Below are 26,476 nucleotides of genomic sequence, written 5' to 3'. Positions count from 1 at the left end.
GAATATTCAGGGTTGATTTCTTTTTGTTGTTGTTGTTTTGTTTTCTTTTTGTTTGTTTGTTTTCTTTTTTTAATTTTATTTTATTTTTAAACTTTTAATATTGTATTAGTTTTGCCAAACATCAAAATGAATCTGCCACAGGTATACCCGTGCTCCCCATCCTGAACCCTCCTCCCTTCTCCCTCCCCATACCCTCCCTCTGGGTCGTCCCAGTGCACCAGCCCCAAGCATCCAGTATCGTGCATCGACTTTAAACCTTGCCTGATAAGGTGAAACTCCTTGGGCCCACCACACACTTCTATCCCTGAGCCAGTCCCTCATAGGCTGTGTTTCTGAGGAGATACTATGTCACTCATGCTGGGATCACCAGCATCCAGAAAAACAGTGGTCCCCAACCTTTTTGGAACCAGGGACCTGTTTCATGGGAGACAATTTTTTCACAGACGGGTGGTGGGGATGGTTTCGAGATGGTTCAAGTGCATTACATTTATTGTGCACTTTATTTCTATTATTATTACATTACAATATATGATGAAATAATTATACAACTCATCATAACGCAGGATCAGTGGGAGCCCTGAGCTTCCTGCAACTAGATGGTTTCATCTTCGGGTGAAGGGAGAACAATGGGAAGCAGCTGTAAATACAGGTGAAATATTGCTCGCCTGCCCGTCACTCACCTTCTGCTGTGTGGCCTGGTTCCTAACAGGCCACTGACCAGTACTGTCCATGGCCCAGGGGTTCAGGACCCCTGAAGCATAATATCTGACCTACAGTAAGGGCTTAATAAATGTCTGTTTAATCAATAACTTAATCTCTGAGTGAGTCAACAAATAAATTACTTAAGAAGCCAGGATTTCTCTTTAGGGCCTAAGAAGCAAGATAAAAAACAGTGGAATATAATTCTAAGTTTCTATTAAGACAGCTAAAGAAAGGCTATGCCGACCAAAGAAGAGTGTTTGGGAATACAGACTCTTACAACACCCCCAGTGGTCACAGATGGTCCCTTTACGCCAAGTGTCATCTCGTGGTTCTGGATGTTTCAGATATAATGTTATCTTACAGAGAATACTGATTTTTAAAAAATTAGAAACCAGCCTGGTTTGCTTTAGTCTGTAAGTTCACACCTGCCTTCTGTGGCTATGGTCCCGTCGTCAGTGCGGTTTTCAGAGCCTTTGAAGTTCGATCAGAGTTTGCTGAAGGTGTGCCTCATTGAATGAGTCTGGGATTCAGGCAGAATTCTATCCTGTTGTTTCCTTCTCAGAACTCTGGTGTGTTGACCAGGGTCAAAGCCATCCCTGCACAACTCAGCAAGGAGCCCAGGAGTTCATACTCAATTTCGTGTGATCGTTTTCTTGAGATCTGCCCTGTTCACAGTCTCCCTGAAACTTCCCAGCCTCCAGTCCCTTCCATCCCGTTCTTGGACCTCTGGGCAAAAGTCAAAGGCTTTAGTTTCTACCTCTGCCTCACACATCCTGTTCCCCAGCTAGACTGCCATGGGATCCAAGTGGGGAGAGGCTCAAGAATGGAAAAAAGCAACAGGGAGTTTCCCCGTACTTTTGGGGACAGTTCCTCAGGTCATGGAGAAGGGTTTCCTTCCTGAATTACAGGTGCCTGCCCAGCCACCATGGCCTTCGCTACCACCATCTCTGCAGGGCTGCTCCAGGACTTACACAGGAAAGCAAACAAAAAACAAAAATGGAATTTCTCCCACTCTCCTTGACTTGTAGGGTGCCCCTTTCCACAGACCACAAAGGAGGCCCTCTCGTAGAGCTCTTTTTGTCTGGTACCCGTTTGGGGCTGTCTGCTGGCTCAGACAGTAAAGAATCTGCCTGCAATGCAGGAGACCTGGGTTTAATCCCTGGATCAGGAAGATACTCTGGAGAAGGAAATGGCAACCTGCTCCAATATTCTTGCCTGGAGAATTCCATGGACAAAGAAGACTAGCTGGCTACAATCCATGGAGTAGCAAAGAGTCGGACATGAGTGAGCAACTAACACTTTCACTGTCTTTATTTGACTCTAGCTCTGGAGACTCTGAAGGAAAAAATCCAAAAATCTCATGCATGGCTCAGTAGCGTTCTCAATTCTGTTTTTTTCCCCAATCCACTCATTACCATTTACTTTTCAGAATGCTCAAAAAGCTGCTCCAGTCATTCCATTCAGGATTTTCAACTGCACTCCACAGGAGAAACATGGTGGACAGTGCTTACTCCACTTTGATTAGACCAGAATTTTCCCCATGAAATGTTATTAGATGGTGAAAGCACAGAAGATTGCTTACTGGGATTGTATGGATCACCTGGCAGATTCTGTTGTAAATTGACATTGATGTTTAGTTTTGTTTGGTGCCATCCTGCAAAGCAATGATTACTCTAATAAACTGACTTGACAATCTGAAAACCATACCTGGTATTTGGTGACTTGCTTTGAGACATCTGGTCAAGCATCAGACCTCATTCATATCCTAAGTTATTTTAATAGTGACAATTATGTGTCAGATGCTATGGTAAGCACAAAGGCTACCTCTGTGAAAGGCATAGGACCCTTGTCCTCAGGGAGGCCACCGTGTACTAGAAATCAGCCACAGGTCATCACCAGTGCTACGAGAGGACGAAGCAGAACCTTAAGTCTATATTAGAGACAGATATGTAAGCAGGAAATTTCCTTATAGGATGTTCAGTGTATGATAAACTGATGTTTATCAGATATTTACTGAGCACCAGGGCTAGAGGAGAACAGAGCAAAACTTTAATTCTGAACTGGAGGAGGGCCCTAAACAACTTCTAAGTGGAAGTGACTCCTAGACACACACAAATTAATAAGTAGAAAATCTACCAGCAAGTATGTTCCAGATGTATGGAGTGAGACACCCAGAGGCTCAGATACAGAAGAGTTTGTTATGTGGATGCAAGAAGTTCCAGACAGCTGATGCACAGTGTATGATGGATCAGAGCAGAGAGGCGAATACAGGGCAGGAGAGGAAAGGTCTTGAAGGTCAGGACAAAGTATTTAGGGTATAATTTGTTTATCAACTGAATGGTTCCAAGAGAAGACTAACAAAATCACTTTTGTTCTTGAGAAAGACCACTCACTATATATCTACACTGGAAATACACAGATTTGAGCAGGGCAAGATTAGAGGCAGTGATGTTAGTTAGGAGGCTGTTGTAGTAACCCAAGCAAGGAATTTTTAAGACATTCTGAAACCAGTAAAAATATATCCATACAAGAGAACACTATACAGCCAGTAAAATTAATCTAGCATTTCTGCTTGTTTTAAAGGAGTGATCAGGAACTCAAAAAGAAGTCTGGTGTCTGAGATAGATCCAGGTACTCATGTCAGTTCTATTTTCCAAATATGTCCTGAATCTGAACACTTCTTATCATCTCAACTGCTATCACTCTAATCTAAGCCACCAATACCCCTTGTCTGCTCAGTCCCTTTGGACACTGACCTCGCTGTTTAACAGGTTAAACAGCACTTTTGAGCCTACATCCCCACCAACCTATTTCTCACATTCAATGTCATTCTAATCCATTGCTTAAAAAGGAAAACCTGGACTAACTCCTGATTCTTCTTTTTCCTTTACAACTCACATACAATCCACCAATATATCCTATTCTCCCTGATTTCAATATATAATTAGAATCCTACCCTGGATTAAGCCACCATCACCTCTTAGCATCCAATTTCATTATCCCCTAATTTTTTCCACTCTCGTTCTATTTTCCATCCTCAATGAAAAAAAAATTTTTAATGAAAATGAGATTATGATCGTTCTCTGATTAAAAAAAAAAAAAAATCCCCAAACCTATACCCTACAGCCCTGCCTAGCTGCCATCCCTCAAATCCTGCTTCTCTTCCCCTTCCTCACTGTTTTAGCCTTTGTTCTATTCTTTACTCAATAGCTAATGTCTCTTCTTAGCAACATAATTCTTCCAGATGTTTATATTTTGAATAGAAAGAAACAAACGATCATTAGTAACAGAACTTGGGTAACATCGATCAAGAACCAAGTAATATTGATCAATTTAGCAAATGCTTTATAAGTATAAATTCATTTATTCTTTGTATAAATCTATTCAGATCAGATAAGATCAGTTGCTCAGTCACATCTGACTCTTTGCGACCCCATGAATCGCAGCACACCAGGCCTCCCTGTCCATCACCAACTCCCGGAGTTCACTGAGACTCACATCCATCAAGTCAGTGATGCCATCCAGCCATCTCATCCTATTATAAATCTATTAGTTAGAAACTATTATTAAGCTCATTTTTTTCAGGGACAGAGACGCTAATGACTTTGGCCATAGTCACACCGCCATGAATAGTAAGTAGCAGAGCCGTAACACTAACCTGCTACCTTGTCCCAGAACCTGTACTCTCATCCTGTTTACTCTGCTACCCGCACCCTCTAACACAAAGTAAGACAATATCACGCAGATTCACCCCCTTTAAATATGTGGCATTAGGGAGGGGTGGAGATAGAGATCTAAGCCTAAAGAGATAAGAGGCATAAGAATCCCCTAAGAAGCCAATGTCTCCCCAATAGCTACAAATATTGAGTCTGTTGCGTAAATTTCTTTTAATTATGGGTACCAGATGCCCGCCTACATCCAAAGAAAGAGAAGCTTGTCAACTACTGTCAGTCATCTTGATTTCCTTCATTTCTTCATGTATAGTGGAAATAGCTCCTAGCTCCCTGAGTCTTATGATATTTAAATGTTTTTAAAGCACTTGTTAGCTCACATTTCAACAGAGCTTTCTTAGCAACCTGAAGTTCATAGCCTATCTATGGCTGCTTCTTATAATGGAGGGATAAGACTAGAAAGATGACAAACTGGTGTAAGGAGAATTCAAACTTGAATTGCACTGAATTGATCCCCTGTTGCATCCTGAATGCATGAAACAGATTAAGATATCTTTCTTTAAAACACACACACACACAAATACTGAGTCTTCAGATCTGAAACTAATATAATATTGTAAATTAACTATACTTCATAAAAATAGATAAATAGAGACAAAATCAGGGAAGGAGGGTGGGAAACCACAGGCATCAAAATGACTTAAGGAGAAATTACAAAGGTACACTTCCATTGGTTTTCTTCTGGCATATTTTTTCCTTTTTTTTTTTTTTTTTTGAATTTGTAATCATTTGGAATGTTTGGGTGGCAAGGGAAGATAGTCACCAGGACATCTACAAGACCCTAATGTTGCCCAAAGAGGTCAGATGTTCCCAGATGCCTAACAAAACCAAAGGACTCGGCAGACTACACATGAACACTGTATCCCCTGGGTTTCAACTTCTTGCTCTCGGTCAGCTTCTTCTGTGGATTCCGGGCCCAGGTCTTGGGCAGCACTGATGGGCATTATTTGAGGGAACAGAAACACAGCACTTTCCAGGAAAGACCTGATCTTGTTATCAGTTTGTCTTCCCTAACTTTATATCTTAATCAGAATATTTTTAAAAGGTGATACAATAATACTGTTCAGGGAGCGCATATTTCCAATGCAAAGCAATTGAGTATATCAAAAAGGACACTGATCTTGGAATTAGAAACCCTTGTCAACTGCCAATTATTATTATCTTTATGACCCTGGGAAACCTACTTGACCCGTCTGCACCTTTGCTTCTTTATCTCTACAGGATGGAAACAGTATTGATGCACCTGGCTAATGAATGCCAAAATTATTTTTTAAAGTATCATACCAATGCAAATTTTCATCCTTGCCTCCATTCAATTCAACAAACAGTACAGTAACCGGGCCCTGACACTTTGGTTTGATTTACAAATGAATAAGGCTCCAACTGGCCTTTATGCCAATTGCTGTCTGTTGTCCAGGAGGCACAAAGAAAAATCAGGAAGGGAACCTGAAAGATGACTGCTGGAGAGCTCTCCTGGGCATCACATCAGGAGAGACCTTTGGCTTGCTTTTATTCTCCAGAGTCTTAACCACAAAACACAGTGGCTAAACGTTATTATGATTTACATCTTGGCACAGTTAATCTTGATGAAGCATTGACCTTGTGCCAGGCTGTGTGCAACGTAACATTTCATTCTCACATCCCCTTTTCAAGATAAAGGTCACCATATTTAACAGATGGTTAAGCTGAATTTTAAGAGTATCCAAGTAACTTCTCCAAGTCACAGAGCTATGATGACATCAAGCAGAAATTTAAACCTAGATCCCTTTCTTCTGCTCAAAACAAAAGAATGAGAATCAAAGTACCTACCTACCACCTTTTACTAGCTGCAAAAGCACTTACTGCTAAACCCTGATAGTGGGTTAGGAGGCTGAGTTGTAGTACCTGGCTTAGGCTCAATATGAAGCATTTAAGCATGGGCTCAAAGACTACCTGGAAAGAGAATCAGTCAGGTGAGTAACTACCTCCATTTAGGGAGTTACATGGAGGAAGGGAGCTGGACTAACTTGGGAACTGGATGTTTCAAATCCCCCTCCCACTAAGTATGCCCACATTTCTAAAACATAGTGGGAAGGGTACCTGACAGAAGTATAGGCTGACCTAGCAGATGCTGCAAATTCGGTTCCAGACTGTCACGATAAAGTGAACGCTACAGCAAAGCAAGTCTCACAAACTTGTAGGTTTCAAGTGTATATGACAATTATGTTTAGATACTGTACTGTAGCCTACAGTACATACATACGTGGTACAATAGCATTATGTCTAAAAAAAAGATGTACATACCTTCCTTCAAAAATCCTGTGCTGCTAAAACATGATAACCATCATCTGTTCTTTCAGTAAGTCATAGCAGTAGCAGCAAAGAACACTGATCACAGATCACCATCAATTCAGTTCAGTTCAGTTGCTCAGTCGTGTCTGACTCTCTGTGACCCTACGAACCGCAGCACGCCAGGCCTCCCTGTCCATTACCAACTCCCAGAGTTTACCCAAACTCATGTCCATTGAGGCGGTGATGCCATCCAACCATCTCATCCTCTGTCATCCCTTCTCCTCCTGCCTTCAACCTGTCCCAACATCAGGATCTTTTCAAATGAGTCAGCTCTTCGCATCAGATGGCCAAAATATTGGAGTTTCAGCTTCAGCATCAGTCCTTCCAATGAATATTCAGGACTGATTTCCTTCAGGATGGACTGGTTGGATCTCCTTGCAGTCTAAGGGACCCTCAAGAGTCTTTTCCAACACCATAGTTCAAAAGCATCAATTCTTTGGTACTCAGCTTTCTTCACAGTCCAACTCTCACATCCATACATGACCACTGGAAAAACCAAAGCCTTGACTAGACAGACCTTTGTTGACAAAGTAATGTCTCTGCTTTTTAATATGCTGTCTAGGTTGGTCATAACTTTCGTTCCAAGGAGTAAGCATCTTTTAATTTCATGGCTGCAATCAACATCTGCAGTGATCACCATAACAAGTATGATAATAATGAAAAAGTATGAAATTAGGATTGCCAAATGTGACACAGAGACATGAAGTGAGCAAATACTGTTGGGAAAAATAGTGTCCATAGACTTGCTCAACACAAGGTTGTGATAGTCTTTCAACTTACGAAAAACATGATATCCACAAAGAGGAATAAAACAAGGTATGCTTGTATAGAGAAAATGATAGGGAGATCAGAAGAGCAAGATTAATTTTAGTACCTGAAACCATGGTGGCTTTAGGAAAGAAGTGCTCTTGGAGTCTTGAAACATTGGTTAGCATTAGTAGGGTTGAGGAAAAGAAAACAGAAGGGATAGTCCAAGTTGGTTCTTTAATTCATTTAACAAATATTTATCAAGGGCCTACTATGTGCTAGGAATTGTTCTGGGAACTGTTCTAAGAAGTGGTAAGGAGAAAAATAATGTTGAGAAAAGAGATAGGGAGTGTGTGTGTGTGTGTGGTGGTGGGGGGTGGAGGGGAGTGGAACAGAGATGAGATTTAGACAGGATATCAGAGAAATCTCACAGAGGAGATGATATTTGAGGAAAGACCTGAATTGGGGAAGGAATAGCTCTGCACATCTCTGAGGCAAATATTCCCCACATAGAATGAACAGCAAGTATTGGGTGGACCAAAACATTTGTCCAGGTTTTCCCAAAACACTAATAATCCAGATGAACTTTTTTGCCAACCCAATTCAAGGGCCCAGAATGCTTGAGGATCAGGGAGGAGGATGGTGTAGCTGAAGAGGATTGATGAGTGATTTAACTATTTTTATTAAAATATAGTTGATACACAATATGATATTAGTTTCAGGTGTACCACATAGTGATTCAACATTTATGTAAATCGTTTATTGGGAAATGGTCACCACAGTAAGTCCAATGACCATCTACTCTCATACAAAGTTAATACAATATTTTTGACCACATCCCTCATACTGTATATTATATCCTCATGATCTGTTTATTTTAGAACTGGAGGTTTATACCTCTTAATCTCCTCTACCTATTCCACCCAACACCCCACCACCACCCTGCCCTTGGGCAACCACCCACTTGTTCTCCATATGTATGAGCCTAGTTTTGTTCTGTTTTGCTTATTTGTGTTTTAGATACCACATGTAAGTGAGGTCATTTGGCATTTGTCTTTCTAACTTATTTCACTTAGCATGATGCCCTCTACATCCATCTATGTTGTCACAAATGGCAAGCTTTCTTTTTTATGGCTGGATAATATTCCATTCTGTGTGTGTGTGTGTGTGTGTGTCTGTGTACCACATCTTCTCTATCCATTTATCTACTTATGGAATATAGCTTGCTTCCATGTCTTCATTATTATAAACAATGCTGTAATGAACATTGGGATGCATATATCTTTTCATGTTAGTGTTTTTTGTTTTCTTTGACTGAATACCCAGAAGTGAAACTGCTGAAAGCATGACTTTTGTTTTTTTTTTGAGGGCCCTCCATACTGTTTTTCCATAGTGACTGCACCAGTTTATGACCCCACCAACAATTCTCAAGAGCCCCTTCTCCATATCCTTGCCACCAGTTCATACTACTTGATGCCAGTCATTCTGACAGGCATGAGGGAGTAACTCATTGTGGTTTGTATTTGCATTTCCTTGATGATTAGTGATGTTGATTATTTTTTCATGTGTCTGTTGGAACTCTACGTGTATTCTTTGGAAGAATGTCCATTGAGGTTCTCAGACCACTTTCCAATTTGATTGTTTCCCTGATTTTGAGTTATACCAATTCTTTATATATTTTGCATATTAACTTCTCATTCAATAGACTGCCTTTTCATTTTGTTACTGTTTTCCTTTTCTACACAAGAGCTTTTTTAGTTTGATATTTTTAGTACCATTTCTTTATTTTTGCTTTTGTTTCTCTTGTCTGAGGCAACAGATACAAAAAATGTTGCTAAGACTATCAAAGAGTATACTGCCTGTGTTTTCTATGGGTTTTATATTTTTAGGTCTAATATTTAAGTCTTTCATCCATTTTTAGTTTATGTTTGCATATGGTGTACAAAAGTGATCCAGTTAAAATTTTTGAAAGTAGCTGTCCAGTTTTCCCAGCACCATTTATTGAAGAAAGTATTTTTGTGTATCCTTGACTCCGCTGTCATAGATTATTAATTGCCAATATAAGAGGTTTATCTCTGAGCTCTCTATTCTGTACCATTGATCCATGTGTCTGTTTTTGTGCCAGTACCATACTGTTTTGATTACTGTAGCTTTGTATTATTATTTGAACGCAGGGAGTTCTTCCAGCTTTGTTCTTTCTTGAGATTGCCTTAGCTATTTGGGATCTTCTGTGGTTCCATAGAAACCTCAGGATTATTTTTTCCAGTTGTGAAAAATACCATTGGGATTTTGATAGAGATTACATTGAAGCGGTACATTTCCTTCAGGAGTATGGTCATTTTAACAATGATAACTCTTCCAATTCATGACACATTTCATTGTGTCATCTTCAATTTGTTTCATCAACAATTTACAGTTACCTGAGTACAAATATTTACTATTTTGGTTAGATTTACTCCTACTGTTTTATTCTTTCTGATGTGATTATAAATGGGATTGCTTTCTTAATTTCTATTTCTAATCATTTGTTGTTAGTATATAGAAACACAACAGATTCCAGAAAAATTGTATCCTGAAAATTTAATTGATACTTTTAATACTTCTAATAGTTTCTTTGATGGAGTCTTTAGGGTTTTCTATATATAGTATCATGTCATCTGCAAACAGTGACAGTTTTACTTCTTTCCCACTTTGTGACTCAGCTGGTAAAGAATCCACCTGCAGAGGGGGAGATGGTTCAGCCCCTGGGTTGGGAAGATCCCCTGGAGAAGGGAAAGGCTACCCAATTCAGTATTCTGACTTGGAGAATGCCACGGACTGTATAGTCCATGGGGTCGCAAAGAGTAGGACACGACTGAGTGACTTTCACATTTACTTTCCTCTTTGCATTACTTTTGTTTTTCTTATCTGACTGTTATGGGTATGATTTCCAATATGATGTTGAATAAAAGTAGAAAGAGTGGGCATCCTTGTTTTTTTCGGATCTTAGATGAAATACCTTGTTTTTCACTGAAGAGTATGAGGTTGACTATCAGTTCAGTCGCTCAGTCGTCTCCTACTCTTTGCAACCCCATGGACTGCAGCACACCAGTTTCCCAGTCCATCAACAACTCCCAGAGCTTACACAAACTCATGTCCATCGAGTCAGTGATGCCATCCAACTATCTCATCCTCTCTTGTCCCCTTCTCCTCCCTCCTTCAATCTTTACTAGCATCCGGGTCTTTACCAATGAGTCAGTTCTTCAAATCAGGTGGCCAAAGTATTGGAGTTTCAGCTTCAGCATCAGTCTTTCCAATAAATATCCAGGACTTATTTCCTTTAGGATGGACTGGTTGGATCTCCTTGCAGACCAAGGGACTCTCAAGAGTCTTCTCCAACACCACAGTTCAAAAACATCAACTCTTCGGCACTCAGCTTTATTTTTAGTCCAACTCTCACATCCATACATGACTACTGGAAAAACTATAGCTTTGACTATATGTACCTTTGCTGGCAAAGTAATCTCTCTGCTTTTTAATATGCTGTCTAGGTTGGCCATAGCTTTTCTTCTAAGGAGCAAACATCTTTTAATTTCATGGCTGCAGTGACCATCTGCAGTGATTTTGGAGCCCCCCACCACCACTTCAAAAAGTCTCTGATTGTCTCCATTGTTTCCCCATCTATTTGCCAAGAAGTAATAGGACCAGATGCCATGATCTTAGTTTTTTGAATGTTGAGCTTTAAGCCAAATTTTTCACTCTCCTCTTTCACTTTCATCAAGAGGCTCCCTTTCTGCCATAAGGGTGGTGTCATCTGCATATCTGAGGTTACTGATATTTCTCCAAGCAATCTTGATTCCAGCTTGTGCTTCATCCAGCCCAGCATTTCACCTGATGTATTTTGCATATAAGTTAAATAAGCAGGGTGACAATATACAGGCTTTACGTACTCCTTTCCTGATTTGGAAGCAGTCTGTTGTTCCATGTCCAGTTCTAACTGTTGCTTCTTGACATGCATACAGATTCTCAGGAGGCAGGTAAGGTGATAGGTCTGATATTCCCATCTCTTGAAGAATTTTCCACAGTTTGTTGTGATCCACACAGTCAAAGGCTTTGGATTAGTCAATAAACCAGAAGTAGATGGGTTTTTTTTTTTTTTTTTTTTTGGAACTCTCTTGGTTTTTCGATGATCCAAATGATGTTGGCAATTTGATCTCTTGTTCCTCTGCCTTTTCTAAAACCAGCTTGAACATCAGTAAGTTCACAGTTCACATATTGCTGAAACCTGGCTTGGAGAATTTTGAACATTACTTTACTAGCGTGTGAGAGGAGTGCAATTGTGCAGTAGTTTGAGCATTCTTTGGCATTGCCTTTCTTTGGGATTGGAATGAAAACTGACCTTTTCCAGTCCTATGGCCACTGCTGAGTTTCCCAAATTTGCTGGCATATTGAGTGCAGCACTTTCACAGCATCATCTTTCAGGATTTGAAATAGCTCAACTGGAATTCCATCACCTCCACTAGCTTTGTTCATAGTGATGCTTTCTAAGGCCTCTTTGACTTCACATTCAGGATGCCTGGCTCTAGGTGAGTGATCACACCATCGTGATTATCTTGGTCATGAAGAACTTTTTTGTACAGTTCTTCTGTGTATTCTTTCCACCTCTTCTTTATATCTTCTGCTTCTGTTAGGTCCATACCATTTCTGTCCTTGATTGAGCCCATTTTTGCATGAAATGTTCCCTTGGTATCTCTAATTTTCTTGAAGAGATCTCTAGTCTTTACCATTCTGTTGTTTTCCTCTATTTCTTTACACTGATCACTGAGTAAGGCTTTCTCATCTCTCCATGCTATTCTTTGGAATTCTTTTTTTTTTTTTTTTTTTTTTGAAGCAAAATACAAAACTTTATTTTATATCATGTAAAGTATATATTATACATTTTATTATTTTTTTAATTTTATTTTATTTTTAAACTTTACAATATTGTATTAGTTTTGCCAAATATCGAAATGAATCCACCACAGGTATGCCTGTGTTCCTGATCCTGAACCCTCCTCCCTCCTCCCTCCCCATACCCTCCCTCTGGGTCATCCCAGTGCACCAGCCCCAAGCATCCAGTATAGTGCATCGAACCTGGACTGGTGACTCATTTCATACATGATATTAAACATGTTTCAATGCCATTCTCCAAAATCTCCTCACCCTCTCCCTCTCCCACAGAGTCCATAAGACTGTTCTATATATCAGTGTCTCCTTTGCTGTCTCGTACACAGGGTTATTGTTAACATCTTTCTAAATTCCATATATATGTGTTAGTATACTGTATTGGTGTTTTTCTTTCTGGCTTACTTCACTCTGTATAATAGGTTCCAGTTTCATCCACCTTATTAGAACTGATTCAAATGTATTCTTTTTAATGGCTGAGTAATACTCCATTGTGTATATGTACCACAGCTTTCTTATCCATTCATCTGCTGATGGACATCTGGGTTGCTTCCATGTCCTGGCTATTATAAACAGTGCTGTGATGAACATTGGGGTACACGTGTCTCTTTCCCTTCTGGTTTCCTCAGTGTGTATGCCCAGCAGTGGGATTGCTGGATCATAAGGCAGTTCTATTTCCAGTTTTTTAAGGAATCTCCACACTGTTCTATAGTGGCTGTACTAGTTTGCATTCCCACCAACAGTGTAAGAGGGTTCCCTTTTCTCCACACCCTCTCCAGCATTTATTGCTTGTAGACTTTTGGATCACAGCCATTCTGACTGGTGTGAAATGGTACCTCATAGTGGTTTTGATTTGCATTTCTCTGACGATGAGTGATGTTGAGCATCTTTTCATGTGTTTGTTAGCCATCTGTATGTCTTCTTTGGAGAAATGTCTATTTAGTTCTTTGGCCCATTTTTTGATTGGGTCATTTATTTGTCTGGAGTTGAGCTGTAGGAGTTGCTTGTATATTTTTGAGATTAGTTGTTTGTCAGTTGCTTCATTTGCTATTATTTTCTCCCATTCTGAAGGCTGCCTTTTCACCTTGCTAATAGTTTCCTTTGTTGTGCAAAAGCTTTTAAGTTTAATTAGGTCCCATTTATTTATTTTTGCTTTTATTTCCAATATTCTGGGAGGTGGGTCATAGAGAATCCTGCTGTGATGTATGTCGGAGAGTGTTTTGCCTATGTTCTCCTCTAGGAGTTTTATAGTTTCTGGTCTTACATTGAGATCTTTAATACATTTTGAGTTTTTTTGTGTGTGTGTACGGTGTTAGAAAGTGTTCTAGTTTCATTCTTTTACAAGTGGTTGACCAGTTTTCCCAGCACCACTTGTTAAAGAGATTTTTAATCCATTGTATATTCTTGCCTCCTTTGTCAAAGATAAGGTGTCCATATGTGCATGGATTTATCTCTGGGCTTTCTATTTTGTTCCATTGATCAATCCACAAATCAATCAATGTAATACACCACATTAACAAATTGAAAAATAAAAACCATATGATTATCTCAATAGATGCAGAGAAAGCCTTTGACAAAATCCAACATCCATTTATGATAAAAACTCTCCAGAAAGCAGGAATAGAAGGAACATATCTCAACACAATAAAAGCTATATATGACAAACCCACAGCAAACATTATCCTCAATGGTGAAAAATTGAAAGCATTTCCTCTAAAGTCAGGAACAAGACAAGGGTGCCCACTTTCACCATTACTATTCAACATAGTTTTGGAAGTTTTGGCCACAGCAATCAGAGCAGAAAAAGAAATAAAAGGAATCCAAATTGGAAAAGAAGAAGTAAAACTCTCACTATTTGCAAATGACATGATCCTCTACATAGAAAACCCTAAAGATTCCACCAGAAAATTACTAGAACTAATCAATGATTATAGTAAAGTTGCAGGATATAAAATCAACACACAGAAATCCCTTGCATTCCTATACACTAATAATGAGAAAACTGAAAGAGAAATTAAGGAAACAATTCCATTCACCATTGCAACGGAAAGAATAAAATACTTAGGAATATATCTACCTAAAGAAACTAAAGACCTATATATAGAAAACTATAAAACACTGGTGAAAGAAATCAAAGAGGACACTAATAGATGGAGAAATATACCATGTTCATGGATCGGAAGAATCAATATAGTGAAAATGAGTATACTACCCAAAGCAATTTATAGATTCAACGCAATCCCTATCAAGCTACCAACAGTATTCTTCACAGAGCTACAACAAATAATTTCACAATTTGTATGGAAATACAAAAAACCTCGAATAGCCAAAGCGATCTTGAGAAAGAAGAATGGAACTGGAGGAATCAACCTACCTGACTTCAGGCTCTACTACAAAGCCACAGTTATCAAGACAGTATGGTACTGGCACAAAGACAGAAATATTGATCAATGGAATAAAATAGAAAGCCCAGAGATAAATCCATGCACATATGGACACCTTATCTTTGACAAAGGAGGCAAGAATATACAATGGATTAAAGACAATCTCTTTAACAAGTGGTGCTGGGAAATCTGGTCAACCACTTGTAAAAGAATGAAACTAGACCACTTTCTAACACCATACACAAAAATAAACTCAAAATGGATTAAAGATCTCAATGTAAGACCAGAAACTATAAAACTCCTAGAGGAGAACATAGGCAAAACACTCTCCGACATACATCACAGCAGGATCCTCTATGACCCACCTCCCAGAATATTGGAAATAAAAGCAAAAATAAACAAATGGGACCTAATTAACCACCAAAGCTTCTGCACATCAAAGGAAACTATAAGCAAGTTGAAAAGACAGCCTTCAGAATGGGAGAAAATAATAGCAAATGAAGCAACCGACAAACAACTAATCTCAAAAATATACAAGCAACTCCTACAGCTCAACTCCAGAAAAATAAACGACCCAATCAAAAAATTGGCCAAAGAACTAAATAGACATTTCTCCAAAGAAGACATACAGATGGCTAACAAACACATGTAAAGATGCTCAACATCACTCATTATCAGAGAAATGCAAATCAAAACCACTATGAGGTACCATTTCACACCAGTCAGAATGGCTGCAATCCAAAAGTCTACAAATAATAAATGCTGGAGAGGGTGTGGAGAAAAGGGAACCCTCTTACACTGTTGGTGGGAATGCAAACTAGTACAGCCACTATGGAGAACATTGTGGAGATTCCTTAAAAAACTGGAAATAGAACTGCCTTATGATCCAGCAATCCCACTGCTGGGCATACACACTGAGGAAACCAGAAGGGAAAGAGACACGTGTACCCCAATGTTCATCGCAGCACTGTTTATAATAGCCAGGACATGGAAGCAACCTAGATGTCCATCAGCAGATGAATGGATAAGAAAGCTGTGGTACATATACACAATGGAGTATTACTCAGCCATTAAAAAGAATACATTTGAATCAGTTCTAATGAGGTGGATGAAACTGGAGCCTATTTTACAGAGTGAAGTAAGCCAGAAGGAAAAACATAAATACAGTATACTAACGCATATATATGGAATTTAGAAAGATGGTAACAATAACCCGGTGTACGAGACAGCAAAAGAAACACTGATGTATAGAACAGTCTTATGGACTCTGTGGGAGAGGGAGAGGGTGGGAAGATTTGGGAGAATGGCATTGAAACATGTAAAATATCATGTAAGAAACGAGTTGCCAGTCCAGGTTCGATGCACGATACTGGATGCTTGGGGCTAGTGCACTGGGACGACCCAGAGGGATGGTATGGGGAGGGAGGAGGGAGGAGGGTTCAGGATGTGGAACACATGTATACCTGTGGCGGATTCATTTTGATATTTGGCAAAACTAATACAATTATGTAAAGTTTAAAAATAAAATAAAATTAGAAAAAAAAAAAAAGAAATCAAAGAGGACACTAATAGATGGAGAAATATACCATGTTCATGGATCGGAAGAATCAATATAGTGAAAATGAGTATACTACCCAAAGCAATTTATAGATTCAATGCAATCCCTATCAAGCTACCAACGGTATTCTTCACAGAGCTAGAACAAATAATTGCACAATTTGTATGGAAATACAAAAAACCTCGAATAATCAAAGCTATCTTGAGAAAGAAGAATGGAACTGGAGGAATCAACCTACCTGACTTCAGGCTCTATTACAAAGCCACAGTTATCAAGACAGTATGGTATTCTTTGGAATTCTGAATTCAAATGTGTATATCTTTCCTTTTTCCTTTGCCTTTCACTTCTCTTCTTTTTTCACCTATTTTTAAGGCCTCCTCAGACATTGCCTTTCTGCATTTCTTTTTCTTGGGGATGGTCTCTATCACTGCCTCCTCTACAATGTCATGAACCTCAGTCCATAGTTCTTTAGGCACTCTGTCTGTCAGATCTAATCCCTTGAACCTATTTGTCACTTCCACTATACAATTGTAAGGGATTTGATTTAGATCATACCTGAATTGTCTAGTGGTTTTCCCTACTTTCTTCAATTTAAGTCTGAATTTGGCAATAAGAATTCATGATCTGAGGCACAGTCAGCTCCCAGTCTTGTTTTTGCCAACTGTATAGACCTTCTCCATCTTTGGCTGCAAAGGATATAATCAATCTGATTTCAGTATTGACCATCTGGTGATGTCCATGTGTAGAGTCTTCTCTTGTGTTGTTGGAAGAGGGTGTTTGATATGACCAGTGCATTCTCTTGGCAAACTCTTGTTAGCCTTTGTCCTGCCTCATTTTGTACTCCAAAGCCAAATTTGCCTGTTACTTCAGGTATCTCTTGACTTCCTACTTTTGCATTCCAGTCCCCTATAATGAAAAAGACATCTTTGGGGGTGTTAGTTCTAGAAGGTCTTATCTGCCTTCATAGAAGCATTCAACGTCAGCTTCTTCAGCACTACTGGTTGGGGGACAGACTTGGATTACTGTGATACTGAATGGTTTTCCTTGGAAATGAACAGAGATCCTTCTGTCGTATTTGAGATTGTATCCAAATACTGCATTTTGGACTCTTTTGTTGACTATGAGGGCTACTCCATTTCTTCTAAGGGATTCTTTCCCACAGTAGTAGATAAAATGGTCAATGGAGGTTGACTATGGGTTTATCCAGTAGGACCCTTAGGTTGAGGTACATTCCCTCTACACCACTTTTTGGAGAGTTTAATGGATGTTGAATTTTGTCAAAAGTTTTTCTGCATCTATAGAGAAAATCATATTACTTCAATTTGTTAATGTGGTGTTGTCACATTGATTGTTTTCTGAATATTGAAACATCCTTGCATCCCTAGGATAAATCCCACTTGATCTTGATATACGATCCATTTACTGTACTTTTGAATTCTATATTCTAGCATTTTATTGAGGATTTTTACATATATTTTTATTAGTAATATTTGTCTGTAATGTTCTTTTCTGTGTATGTTGTGCCTTTAGCTTTGGTATCAGGATGAAACTAGCCTCATAGAATTAGTTCAGACGTGTTCCTCTCTCTTAAATTTTTTGAAACAGTTTGAGAAGGCTAGGTTTTAACTCTTTTAAATGTTTTATAGAATTCACATGTGAAGCCATTTTGTCCTAGACTTTTGTTGCTTAAGAGTTTTTTATTTAGTGACTGATTCAGTTTCATTACCAGTAATTGGTCTGTTCATATTTTCTATTTCATCTTTATTGAGTCTTAGGAGATCATTCATTTCTAGGAATTCATCCATTTCTTCTAGTTTGTCCATTTTATTGCCATATGATTATTCATAGTAATCTCTTGTGATCCTTGCTATTTCTGTGGTGTTAACTGTAACTTATACTCATTAATATTTTATTTATTTAGGCCACTTCTCTTTTTTTCCTTAATTAATCTGGATAAAGTTTTATCAATTTTATTTTTAAAAAACAACCTCTTAATTTCATTAACCATTCCTATTTTTCTTAGTCTAATTTATTTTCATTTTGATCTTGTATATCTTCTACTAATTATGGGTTTTGTTTGACCTTTTCCTCTAGTTACTTTAGGTGTAAATTTAGGTTGTTAACTTGGCCTTTTCTTGTTTCCTGCTGTAGGCCTCTATCACCATCAACTTTCCTCTAAAGCAGTTCTAAACTGCTTTTGCTGTGCTCCTTAGAGTTGAATCATTGTTTTTCCATTTTTCACTTATTTCTAAGTATAATTTCCTCTTTGACTTATTCATTGATGGTTGTTTATTTTCATATTCTTTAGACTCCAGCTGTTTGTATTTTTTGTAGTTTTTTCTTGTAGTCAATTTCTAGTCTCATACTGTTATGGTAAGAGTTTTATTTATTTATTTAATAAATATTAAATTTATTAAGGCTTGTTTTCTGGCCTAATATGTGTTCTATCCTAAGGAATGTTCCCTGTGCACTTGAGAAGAATGTTGCTTTTGGATGGAATGTTCCATGTGTAGCTGTTAAATCTATCTGGTCTAATATATCATAAGGACATTACTGACTTTCCGTCTGGATAATCTGTCCATTGATTTAAGGGAAGTCTTAAAGCATTCTCCTACTATTGAATTACTGTCAATTTCTCCTTTTATGTTTCTCAGTTATTTGCTTTATATATTGAGATGCTTCTATTTCAACTACATATATATTTACAACAGTTATATCTTCATCTTGGATTGATCTCTTTATCATTAAGTAATGTCCTTCTTTGTCTATTGGTACAGTCTTTGTTTATTTTTTTTTAATTTTAATTTTATTTTATTTTTTAACTTTACAATATTGTATTGGTTGTGCCATATATCAACATGAATCCCCCACAGGTATACACGTGTTCCCCATCCTGAACCCTCCTCCCTCCTCCCTCCCCATACCATCCCTCTGGGTCGTCCCAGTGCACACCAGCCCCAAGCATCCAGTATCGTGCATTGAACCTGGACTGGTGACTCGTTTTATATATGATATTATACATGTTTCAATGCCATTCTCCCAAATCATCCCACCCTCTCCCTCTCCCACAGAGTCCAAAAGACTTCTGTACATTAGTGTCTCTTTTGCTGTCTCGTATACAGCTAATCTCAAAAATATACAAGCAACTCCTGCAGCTCAATTCCAGAAAAATAAATGACCCAATCAAAAAATGGGCCAAAGAACTAAATAGACATTTCTCCAAAGAAGACATACAGATGGCTAACAAACACATGAAAAGATGCTCAACATCACTCATTATCAGAGAAATGCAAATCAAAACCACAGTGAGGTACCATTTCACGCCAGTCAGAATTGCTGTGATCCAAAAGTCTACAAGCAATAAATGCTGGAGAGGGTGTGGAGAAAAGGGAACCCTCTTACACTGTTGGTGGGAATGCAAACTAGTACAGCCACTATGGAGAACATTGTGGAGATTCCTTAAAAAACTGGAAATAGAACTGCATTATGACCCAGCAATCCCACTGCTGGGCATACACACTGAGGAAACCAGAAGGGAAAGAGACATGTGTACCCCAATGTTCATTGCAGCACTGTTTATAATAGCCAGGACATGGAAGCAACCTAGATGTCCATCAGCAGATGAATGGATAAGAAAGCTGTGGTACATATACACAATGGAGTATTACTCAGCCATTAAAAAGAATGCATTTGAATCAGTTCTAATGAGGTGGATGAAACTGGAGCCTATTATACAGAGTGAAGTAAGCCAGAAAGAAAAACACCAATACAGTATACTAACACATATATATGGAATTTAGAAAGATGGTAACAGTCTTTGTCTTAAAGTCCATTTTGTCTGATTCAAGTATTGCTGCCCCAGTTTCTTTTCATTTCCACTTGCATGGATTATCTTTTTCCATCCCCTCACTTTCACTTGTCTTTAGATCTGAAGTGAGTCTCTTATAGACAATGTATACATGGGTCTTGTATTTCTATCCATTCATTCTATGTATTTTGATTGGAACATATATGGACTAAAGTCCCTTTACATTTAAAGAATTATTGATAAGTATTTACTTATTGGGTTTCCCTGGTGGTTCAGTGGTAAAGAATCTGCCTGCCAATGCAGAAGACATGGGTTTGATCCCTGGGTCAGGAAGATATCCTGGAGAAGGAAATGGCAACCCATTCCAGTATGCCTGCCTGGGAAATCCCAAGAACACATGAGCCAGGTGGGCTACAGTCCATAGCATCACAAAAGAGTCTGACTCAACTTAGCAACTAAACCACAACAGCAATGAGCTCACTGCATTTTGGTTAATTGTTTTGGGGTTGTTCCATAGTTCTTTTTTGTTCCTTTTTCCTTTCTCTCTTCTGATTTTATAACTGCTGTGTTATGTTCAGCATCCTTTCTCTTTTTGGTGTGTATCTATTATATAGGTTTTTGGTTTGTGTACCATGAGGTTCCTATATAACAATCTATATTTATAGATGACTATTTTAAGTTAGTGATCTCATAAATTCAAATGCATTCTAATAAGCTTATGCTTTTACCACCACCAGCCCCCACCATTTTAGGATTTTGATGTCATATTTTACATTTTTTAAATTTTGTGTATCCCTCAACTTCTTATTGTATTAATAGGTACAGATTATTTTAATATTTGTCTTTTAACATTCTTAATTGTACGTAATTAGTTGCTTTTCTTTCTAAATATTCAGGGAGGAATAATTTAAGTAAAGAATATTAAGAGTCAGAAGGATAAGGTGTAGAATACCATGAGTCAAAATCCTGTTTGTCTTTGAAAGTCATGGCTTGGACATTGGCTTTTTCCTTCAGTAATAACGGAGCCACTAGAAAGTCTGATCAGAGGAGTATCATAATCTGACTCTTATTTTAAGAATATTTTTATAGTTATTGCATTAAAAATTTACTGGAGTGGGTATAGAATAGTTTAAGGTAGAAAGAAAGAATCTAGTTAAAAGACTATTGCTATAATCCAGACAGGATATATATCTTGAACCTGACAAAAGTAGATTTGCATCAAATAATCTAATTCTGGATATATTTTGAAGATAGATCAAATAAAAGTAGACAGAGAATGAAGGAAAGAAAAAACGTCAAAAGTGACTCCCAAGTATTGACTTAGCACCTAGAACAAACTTAGCACCGGCGTTTCCGGTGGTATGAGGTCAAATGTCAAATGTGAATGTGAATAGAGTCTGTGCAGAAAAGGAAATTGTAAGATTTGGTTGGAAAGTAGCCTAGGGCCAGTGTCTTGTCCTGAGATGGAAACAAGATTACCCATCTTATACTTATGTTAGGATCAACTATGCTGGCTTTCCCCAGGAGCCTCTATGCCAGTACTGTTTGAAAGTCATAAAAAGTCATGTCATCTTTGGAGAGTTCCTATATATCTCTTAAATAAAAACTTCTTCCCATATGAAATGTTCTGTCTTTACCTGATCTGTTACTTTTATGTAATACCCATGTTCTTTCTACATGTTTCACTCCTCTCCATTCCTCAATCACCAGGCCTGGGAGTAGATTCCACCTTCTAAATACTTCTGTCCATAATCATGACCTCTACCCTCAGCAAGGGCATTTTCACCTGTCCCTGGGATCACTGCATTACCACTTAATGGGTCTTCATGACTCCACTCCTGCAGCCCTTTAAATGTTTCTCCAATGTAGTCAGATTGATCTTTCTAAATTAGAAATCTGATCATGTTTTTTTCCTATTTTAAACACAACAAAAGATCCTAGGGCTCTTAACCTGGCTTAAGCAATCCTGCCTTCCTCTACTATTTCATTTCTCCTCATTCTCCTACCTCCTACCCTACATTCCAAACATTCCAACCTCTTTAAAGGTTCCCCAACATAGTGTGTTTGATCTCACCTGTGAACCTTCAAACATGCTGTCCTCCCCTCTTCATCCAGCAGATACTCAGCTACAGTGCTCAGCATCAGTGAGTGTCTTGGTCTAGTGTTCCTCCCTGTTCAGTCCTGCTAAGATGCTTATCTGCCCATGGTTACTGTTGTAACCATGTCTATTTTATTCTACATTATGTTCCCCACTTTCAGCAAGTTCTGAACATGTCTATTTTATTCTACATTATGTTCCCCACTTTCAGCAAGTTCTGAGCAGTCAGAACGAACAGGCATTCATTCCATATTTGTTTAACCAGTAATTCATCCCAAATGTTAGTTCTTTAATGAAATGTTCCCAAGGGCCCTTCATTGACAGGGATTGCTCCCTCTTTGGATCTCAATAGATTTTAACTCCACATCTGTTATAGATTTATCACCTTCTGCCTTTCAGTGTTACATAATTTATCTCTATTACTGAACAAGTCTCCTCTTAAGTGCAGAATCCATCTCCAACTCATTTTTATATTTTCCTTAGATCACCATACACAGAGCTTTATGTGTACTCAGACTCCAGTAAATATTTAATTCATGGATGAATTAATGGGGCTTAAATATTGTATTTCAAAATTTCCAAATAGGTCAATTTATGGAGCACATATACTTTGAGGCTGGAAGTAGTAGGTGTTAAATCCAACTAGGTAAGTTGAGGCAAGACAATAGGGTATCTAGTTTGCTCAGCTAAGACTTAATTGGAGATTTGTCAGAGATTAATTGGAGAAACTGGAGATTTGTTGAGGATATCTAAACCAAGGAAGTGTATTATCACAGGTAAGTACTTGGTAGATTAATCTGTCTTTAAGATAAAGTTTGTGGAATTTGATGGAGTGCTATACTCCATCCATCCCCAGAATTTGGTAATAGAGGAAGTGAATCTTGGTACTGGAGGGGATTCAGGTCTTTAAGGTCTTGGGGGAAAAATATGAACATAGAAGAGAATTAGGAATACTAATAGTATTAGGAATACTATTTTGGCACCTGTTCTTGGTATTTCCTGTGGTTCTAATTCTTATAAACTGTTCTAATGCATTGTCAAATTATTCAGAATCCATAAAGAGCTATAGTAGGATTAAATCTCAAATTTAATCCCTAATTTGTTTTCCCACAGGTTCTCTGACTCTGAGAACACATCATGTGCAAGACTCCAAAATGGGATTTGTGATCAATGCAATCTATTCCATGGCCTACGGGCTCCACAACATGCAGATGGCCCTCTGTCCAGGCTATGCGGGCCTCTGTGACGCCATGAAGCCAATTGATGGACGGAAACTTTTGGACTCTCTGATGAAAACCAATTTTACTGGGGTTTCTGGAGACATGATCCTATTTGATGAGAATGGAGACTCTCCAGGAAGGTATTGTTACCGTTCTCCTCTAGACACCAGAGCCTGATCACTCTGTCTCTTGATCCTGTGGAGCCTATTTCTCTCCTTTGTGGTTATCTATGCTTCCCAGACATGTGTGCTTAGTTCTGACATCACAAAGCGAGTAAAGACAGAGAGAGGAAGCCCCATTTCCTGTGGCCAGGAAAAAGTGTGAATGCCGATGTCTAAAACGCGCTCTTGGAATCATCACCACACTTCCGAGACCCACACTTAGAGGCAGGAGCCTCACAGTATAGTTGGATAATTAAAAGCCAGTTCATGGTTTCTCTGTACATACTTGCCCTGTTATTCCATGTATTCTGATATCTTCTTGGGTCACAGAATTATTCTGAAACAGGAAGAATTTCATTTCTGGTAATCCAGAAACAGGACTGAGGTGTTATTCTATTGTTTGTTGTAGGTACAGTAAGTTACAAGTCATATTTTATTTTAGAATCCTCCACTGGAACACTGTCTCCCTTCTTGAGGTCTAAATGGCATTTTTCTCTAAAATTTTACCTTTCACTTACAGAGGAGCCTGAGAAATACGAATTCACTCATAATTATAGGCCAGCCTCCAGGGAAGTCATTAAGTACCTAGAACTTACCATCTTCCACATCTATCTAAGACTCTAAATTCTTAAGTGACTCTTCACATGAGACTTTTAATCCATGAGGGATAATGTCACTGAAGTGACATTCTGACTTATAGCAGGGCTGAGTCTTCGATCTGCCCTGCATTAGGACAGTCAGGGTCCTTGGGTTGGCCACTGTAAAACCCCTGCTATTTTTCCAGCCACAGCTTTTGCTTGACAGGTATGCCTGGAGAGGCTGTGTTTACACTGTTTGCAGCTGATCCTGCCAAGAGAAGGTCCCATGAGTCCCTCCATGACTCACACGCCATGTGCCCACACATGGTACCAGCCATCTTGGTCTAGCTTGTTTCACATGCCTGATGCGAGCTGGAGTTTGTCACTGATGCAGCTGTTACTCTCACAAGCTGAACTTCTATGTGACAGCAGTTCCAAGTCAGGCAGCCAAGAGGAGAGCTGGATACTTTCTCTGTTCTAGCGAGTTGATGAGTACTGCTCCATGCAAGTTGTTGGCCAAGATAAGACTTTTATATATATATATATAAAGACTTTTATATATTGTTTTCTACTTGGCAGAAATGTAAGCATTTTCTCTGGGCCAAAGAGAACTTCACATTCATTGTAAGGCAGCTTGGTGTTTGGTGTTTAGTTGTTAGGTCATGTCATTTGTGACCCCATGGACTATAGCCTGCCAGGTTTTTCTGTCCATGGGACTTCCCAGGTGAGAATACTGGAATGGGTTGCCATTTCCTTCTCCAGAACTTCTTAGGACAGGTCAGTGAATAAGCTCAGGCTTCAGGCTCAGGTCAAGGCTGGGCTCCGACATCGTCCCGTGGATTTATTATTCCTGTGTGCATCCCTGGAGCACTGACATCAGCTTGGGACTTGTTCATAGCCTTTGTTGACTACAGCTCCATCCATTCAAATAGTTTTCATGACATGTACCTAAGTCAGTTCCAGAAACCAATGAAGAAATAGCTCAGATGGCTCAGCTCTATTCTAGTGGGAAAGCTTAACAGATCTGAACATCACTGTCTCATTCACAATCTCCCAAATATGCTGGAATAGGGGATGTTTAGGACACTGGCCCTTAACCATTTGCAGAATAGGAATCTCTTTAAGACTCAGATGAGATTTATAAGTATTCTCTCATGGACAATATCCATAAAATTTTGCAAACAATTTCTGGGAATTCACAGTTGTTTAGAGACTTCTCATTCATTACTAAGGTTGGATATTACAGTAATCTACTAATAAATAATCAGAATTGGCCCCTGAGCATACAAGCCAAACTCAGAAAAAAGCAGTTTGCAAATTTTCTGTTTTTTCCAATGAATCCAGTGATAGTTACAAGATAATTACAACTCATATTTACTGAGTGTGTGTTCTGAGGCAAACACTTAGCTAAATCCTCTACATTTTAATCCTATGAGGTAAGTAATATTATCATACTCTTTTCTAGCTGAAGGCTCACAAACTGAGACTTACAAAGGTTAAATGACTTGCCCAAAGATACAGCCTAATATACGATAGAGTCAAGATTCTAACTCAGTCTTCTGGACTTCAACTCCTAACCCGATACAGCAGCCTGCCAATTACAGTATCAAAATCAAAAAGCCCCTGTTCTCGTGGAAATGTATTTGTAGGCACTGCATTGTTATTTCTCTAGAGTAAAAGTTGCAGCTGAATCAAAGGCATTTCAACCTGGGCCATAAACCAGAGGAGACTAGGGTGATTAGGGGTTCTCCTAAAATGCTGGGGTCACAAGAGGAAGATCCTAAACAGGGGAAGCTAGGAGAGGTGACAACTTAGACTGGCACGCGTAACTACAGATTGTTAGAGACTCAAATTCAATCACTGCTTTTAAGTCTCACATAACTAGACTATTACAGTTCTTGAAACCCTTGGGCAAGTGTGGTACAGAATGCTGAATTTTTGGTTTACAAAAGTATACAGTCATATAATGCCTGCAGCATACTGTGGAGCAGTATTCCTTAAACAACGCATTAATATTTCTACCGCAAAACATATGCATATTCACAGTTAAGTGTCTCATGACACTGTGGGTCAAGTTCTGTCACTAGATAAGTTCAGAATGGCTCATGATTTGCTGCCAAGTGCATTATGAAAAAACTTATGGTTTGTAAGAGCTCTAAGGATTTAGAATTGTAGACAAAAAATATGGACCTTTACTATTTACCACTAACGGGATAGATCACAGGTTGGCAAACT

General features: G+C 38.7%; 1 protein-coding gene across 4 annotated transcripts in view; it reads left to right on the top strand.

Moving 5' to 3' along the window:
• GRM5 (glutamate metabotropic receptor 5) overlaps positions 1–26,476 on the top strand; it is a 643,881-nt gene that overhangs the window by 504,320 nt on the left and 113,085 nt on the right. For all 4 annotated transcript variants that reach the window (XM_027531649.1, XM_027531651.1, XM_027531653.1 and 1 more), the window contains exon 5: positions 23,396–23,642. In XM_027531649.1, coding sequence (XP_027387450.1) covers positions 23,396–23,642 — 247 coding nt within the window. The remainder of the gene's footprint in view (positions 1–23,395; positions 23,643–26,476) is intronic.

This window comes from Bos indicus x Bos taurus, chromosome 29 (assembly GCF_003369695.1).
Source record: "Bos indicus x Bos taurus breed Angus x Brahman F1 hybrid chromosome 29, Bos_hybrid_MaternalHap_v2.0, whole genome shotgun sequence".
In the NCBI taxonomy this organism is placed as follows: domain Eukaryota; kingdom Metazoa; phylum Chordata; class Mammalia; order Artiodactyla; family Bovidae; genus Bos; species Bos indicus x Bos taurus.
Note: the sequence above shows the minus strand (reverse complement) of the source record. Positions and strands in the feature narration are given on the sequence as shown.